Source organism: Glycine max, chromosome 17 (assembly GCF_000004515.6).
Source record: "Glycine max cultivar Williams 82 chromosome 17, Glycine_max_v4.0, whole genome shotgun sequence".
Taxonomy (NCBI): domain Eukaryota; kingdom Viridiplantae; phylum Streptophyta; class Magnoliopsida; order Fabales; family Fabaceae; genus Glycine; species Glycine max.
The window spans coordinates 18,652,579-18,658,632 of record NC_038253.2 but is presented as its reverse complement, the minus strand read 5'-3'; the positions used below and the strand labels follow the sequence as shown (position 1 = coordinate 18,658,632).

The following is a 6,054-nucleotide window of genomic DNA, read 5'->3' as shown; positions in this document are numbered from 1 at the left end:
ACACTCCGTGATTTGTAGGGGAAATATTTTCATTTTCTTTTTAATTAAAAATATTGTAAGTTGTGCACACATTATAATGAATTGCATAAGTATTAAGTAATAAATAATAAAGTGAAAGTGAAATAAACTATTTTTATTAAGTATTAAGTGTCTATATTTCATAGTTCATTAAAAAATTCAACTTTAATTATATATAAGAAAGTAAAGATAATTATTTTCTAAAATCAATTTCTTAGAAAACATAATAAAGACACTATATTTACTGTTTTAACTTTATTTAGGTGGAGCAAAAATTATGTATCTTAGTGAAATCTATACTAGTAAAGAAATTACAGGACAAAAGGAACAAAATATACAAAGGCGAATTATAAAACACATTTTTCTTTATTTTACAAGCGATATACCTTAAATTTTAATTTTATCCTAATTGATCCTTAAACAAGATTCCTTTTATAAGTAGATCCTGCATGTACACTTTAATTTTATTCTACTAAATATTTAAACTTAATTTTTTTTATAAAAAAGGTTAAATGTCATTTTGTCTATTATAATGTTGTTTTATTTTGATACATTAAGTTTTAAAAGTTTTATTTTTGATCTTTTATGTTTTTGAAAGTTTTATTTTGATCTTTTATATTTTTGAAAATTTTATTTTGATACATTAAATTTTAAAAGTTTCATTTTAGTCTTTTATGTTTTTGAAAATTTTATTTTGATCCTCTATGTTTTCCAAAGTTTCATTTTGATTATTTCTTTTGATTTTCATTAATTAACAAACACTAGTTTTTGTTAATTTTTAAATAATCAATTTAAAATAATATCAGCTAAAAAACAAAACAAGACTCAAAATCATCATCGTGACATCAAATCTAAAGTTTATTATCACTGTCGAGAACCAATGTTTACCATCTATGGTAGTGCTGGACAACCGTATGGTTATGGGGTGGCACATTAGTGTTGTTTAGTGGATGAAGGTTGTGAATTTGTGTTATTTGTTAATGATGAATATAGTGCTATGAAAGTTAGTGATATGAGTGAACAATAGTTCTAGTGTTTTATTGTGATGGTTATAAAGTTTGTAGAAGATGAAAAAGGTTGAAAAAATAGGTATGATTGAATACATTTTTAAAAATTGTGGTGATTTTAGTTGTCATTATTTTAAATTAATTATTTCAAAACTTAATCGAATATTAATGTTTGCTTACAAAATAAATAAAAAAAAGATCAAAATAAAATTTTTAAAAATATAAAAGATCAAAAGTAAAATTTTCAAAATTTAATATATCAAAATAAAACTTTAAAAATATAAAGAATTAAAATAAAACTTTAAAAAATATAAAAGATCAAAATGAAACTTTCAAAAATTAATATACCAAAGTGAAATAATACTAAAATATAATGGACCAAAAATGACATTTAGAAAAAAAAACACACTTTAAATTTTAATTTCAATTCAATTAATTCTTAAAAAAATATCCTTTTTGCAACAAATAGTTCTTTTTGTCAATTAATACACTAACCAAAAAGAAAACTCAATTTCATTTTAATCTCAACTATTTTTTTTCACAACTCGTTTTTCCACATATTATTACAAATAATCAACTTTCAACACTCTTATCGCGAAGGAAATTTCTGTGCCGACAAATTAGCGAAGATGGGATCTTCTGAAGTTTCAGAGTTTGTTACTTGTGATGCTTGTCGGCAAATTTACTGTATAGGGTCTCTTTTAAAAACAATTTACGAAACAGGGTTTGTTTCGAAACAAATTGCAATGGGGGTCTTTTATTTACGTTGATTCCGCCATTCCTACTGGCGGCATGCATGTATCGCCATTGGCATCAGCGGTACACATGTATCGCCATTGGCAAAAGCGGAACCGAAGCTGACTCATTGCGCCCATGCCGCTATTCAGACTGGCGAGACATGCTGAGTCACCTCATGTCGCCATTGGTACTGGCGGGACATGCCAACGTGGGCAGTCCCGCCATTGGCGCCTGCGGAACACGTAGGGCATGCTTTTTTGCAGTGTTTCAGTCTGAAAAAAGATGGGTAGGCTTGCAGGGGGTTGCAGTGTATAGTCTGAAAAAGATAGGCTTAGGGTTTGCAAAAAACGTTGCATGTGAACGTTAAAAATTTGAACGTTGGTGGGTAAGTTTTCAGCTATAAAAAAAATGCTTGAACCTTATTTACGCTTGCATTTCTCCTTACTGAGTTTCTGTTTCTTCTTGAGTGTGAGCTTTGTTGTGTGCTTCTTGCTTTGTGCTCCTTGGTTCAAATTTGGTGCGTGGCTTCCTTTCCTTCAAGTGTGTGCTCACCCTTACTTGGTAAGTGTTTTGAAAGTAAATAAAATTTATATATTCTGTTAATAAATATTATAAGTTTAAGTTAGTTAGTATTAAGAAATATTCTAAGTTAGTTAGTATGTAAATAATAGGTTAGTTAGTGTTAATAAAAATTCTTAGTTTAAATTAGTTAGTATCAGTAGGTATTGTATTGGTTTTTTTTACGTATTAATAGATATATTTTATTTAGTTTAAATTCTAAGTTTGTTTAAATATTATATTAGTTAGTATGAGTTTGTTTAAATTCTAAGTTAATTAGTGTGTGCTCTTACCATTTAGATATATTTTTTACGTAATAAAAATTCTAAGTTTAAATTAGTTTAAATATTTTATTTAGTTATTGTATGTATTGTTAGATATTATATGTGATATATATATATATATATATATATATATATATATATATATATATATGAAAATAATATTTGATTGAAAATAATATTTGGTTAGTTAGAATCAAAATTTTATTTAGTTATTGTATATATTGTTAGATATTATATGTGTGATAATATTTGGTTGAAAATAATATTTGGCTTAAAATATTATTTGGTTACTTATGAAAATATTATATATTTGTTTAGTTAGTATAAAAATATTAGGTGTATATATATTTAGTTGTTGTATATATTCTTAAATTTTATATATATGATATTAGCTTTTGTAGTATTAAGTATATATTTACATGCATGATACTTTAGCCTAATAAATATATATACATGCATGATACACTTTAGGAAGACATACGTAATATTAGGTTTTGTAGTATTAGGCACAAGTTAATATTAGCTTTAGGTATATATTTGTAAATTTTAGACACACCTAAATTTTTAGTTTTTGTAATATTAGTTAGCTTTAGAAATTTAAGCATTTTATAGGTAAATAAATAATTATAATATTAAATAGAAGTAAATTTGCCTTTTTAGTGTCTTAATTTTGTATGTTATATATAGATAGTATAGTTTTAAATAAATGAATTGATTTTTTACAAATTTATTGTTATATATTTAATAATATTTTTATAAATGTGCGTAGTTTAATTTATATTATTTACAAATAATGTATAAATTGATTTGTGAATTTATTGTATTATATTTGATTTTGCAGTAGTAATGACATCTTCATCACATATTAACATTAAGTCTGGTCCCATCGATGCTGATGTATTATGGATGCAACCTAAGCATGTTTCAGAATATGTTTGGAATGGGGAAGAAGATCGAAAATTACATATAAGACGAGTTGTCCCCACGTATCAAGGGGAAGAACAAATTCCAGAGCAAATTTTTCCTTTTCTTCAACAATCTGGTTTCGGCTGGATTATCAAGATGGGATACTTAAAAATAAATGCCTCATTAATTAGTGTTCTGATAGAAAGATGGAGGCCGGAAACACATACGTTTCACATGAGATGCGGAGAGTGTACTATTACTCTCCAAGACGTCTCTGTATTGTTAGGTATAAGTGTGGATGGTTTACCATTAATCGGTCCAACAAATCTTGATTGGGCTGATTTATGTGAGGAATTATTGGGAGTCAGACCACAAGAAGGTGAAATTAAAGGTAGCATTGTTAAATTAAGTTGGTTGGCTCACCATTTTGCACAAATAAATAACGACGACGACGAAGAACAGGTACGAAGGTTTGCCCGTGCATGGATACTGAGATTCATTGGAAGTGTCTTGTTCGTTGACAAAAGTAGTAACAAAGTTTCGCTAAGGTACCTTCAATTTTTACGTGACTTTGAAGAATGTGGCACATATGCATGGGGAGCTGCCGTACTTGGTTTTCTATATAGAGAGATGTGCAGTGCCACCGATTATAATACTAAATCGATCGGAGGTATGTGCATCTTACTACAACTGTGGGCATGGGAACGATGTCCAACCTTGGCTCCAAAGAGGACTCCTTCCCAAGTAGAAAATACACCATTGGGGCACAGGTTAGTCATTTTTAACAGCGTCTTTCATTTCAATAGAATAAATGGTTTTAGACATGTGTTAAATTTTAATCTTTGTAGGTGGCTGCGACGTGGAAACCAACATATCGGCAATGATGATGTGAGAGTTTTTCGTCGCAAGCTGAATATTATGAAACGTCATGAGGTAAGAACATGCTATTATATTTGTAAAATAAAAAATTATGTGTTATTTTACTACAATGTTCACAACTATGTTGTTATATGCAGTTTGTGTGGGAGTCTTACCCATCAACCGTTATATCATTGTTGCCTCCCGTTTGTTTAGTCGGAAGTCTCGCGTGGTACGCGGTGGTGCCACTAATTTGTTTCCAAGTTATTGAGTGGCACCAACCGGACAGAGTGTTGAGACAATTTGGGATGCAGCAACCAGTTCCAGAGTCTCCTTCACAACCCTTAAACATTCATGGCATAACATTAAAAGGGAAACATGACAAAAATTGGGGGCAATTGTTCGCCCCAATGATTCATCAGTGGAATAATCGCCATGCATTTAGGGTCGACGCTTATCCCCGAAAAGAAGGCCTATTGAGCTTTAACTCGGACTACATGGTCTGGTATAGGCGAAAGACAAAGATGTTTGTTGACCCACAAAATGCAAAGACGGCTACATTGGTATATTTTAATTTTTTTGAATATTTTAGTTGAACATTTTTTTAATGATGGCCATTAATTTTCTGACCCTTATAATTGCAGGCTGAAGTTGCGGAGACATTACAATACATGGTGTCTCCTCAAGGGAGGAATACATGGACAGTTGATGATCTTGTGCCTTATGTGGAAAAAATTACAATGTTATCAGAAGAGCAAGAGAGAGTCACTGAGCCAGTGTCACATGGTCATGCATCAGAGCGTCAATTTCCCTCACAACAGTTTCACATACTTCAGTCAAGTGTTGAAACTCAGGGCATAGACAGACGAAGGGAGACTGTTGAAGCGGAAGAATATTCCCAACAAATGGCGGAACGTGGCCATGGAATGTATTACACGCCACTAACATTTGCTCAGTATCCGACACAAATGTATGAGTATCCTTTTCAGGGTCATCACACTGATACTTCTGCAAGCCAGCAATCGTTTGGTGGTGTTGTGAAAACACAAGCTCATTTTTCATGGCCCACAATGACCCCTTCACAGCAATATCATGGCCCAATTCCAACACCTAATGCCCCATTAGGAACACAATGGAATGTACCGGGACAAACCCTAAAATGTTCACCCCTAAACCTTAACCATAAAATAATAAAACTAACCCTAACCCTAAAAATAAGAACTAAACCCTAACCATTAAAAATAAGAACTAAACCCTAACCCTTCAAATAAAAAACCTAACCCTAAACCCTACAATATAAGAAATTAGCCCTAACACCTAAAATATAAAAACTAAACCTTAACGCTAAAAATAAAAATAACTAACGTTACTAACTAATGATCAACACCAATGTCACTCAACCTCGATTGATCCACTCCATTTATTTCAACTTCTAAATGTAATTTTATTTCATTAGAAGTACAAATTCAAAAAAAAGTAACTGACGATTTCATTGAAGACCAACAAGTAAATACATTGAAGAAAACCTAAAGCATAAAATAAGAACTAAACCTTAACCCTTCAAATAAAAAACTTAGCCCTAACCCCTAAAATAAAAAAAATTAACCCTGAACCCTAAAATAAAAAAAAACTTAGACATAACCCCTAAAAATAAGAACTAAACCCTAACCCCTAAAAGATAAGAA

General features: G+C 30.4%; 1 protein-coding gene across 1 annotated transcript; it reads left to right on the top strand.

Annotated features, from left to right (window-relative positions):
• Positions 1 to 4,453: 4,453 nt before the first annotated feature.
• Positions 4,454 to 5,682, top strand: LOC121173796 (uncharacterized). The gene is made up of 2 exons (XM_041010980.1): positions 4,454 to 4,932; positions 5,014 to 5,682. Exons 1-2 carry the CDS (start codon positions 4,522 to 4,524, stop codon positions 5,599 to 5,601), a joined length of 999 nt encoding a protein of 332 aa, XP_040866914.1. The 5' UTR covers positions 4,454 to 4,521; the 3' UTR covers positions 5,602 to 5,682.
• Positions 5,683 to 6,054: the final 372 nt, after the last annotated feature.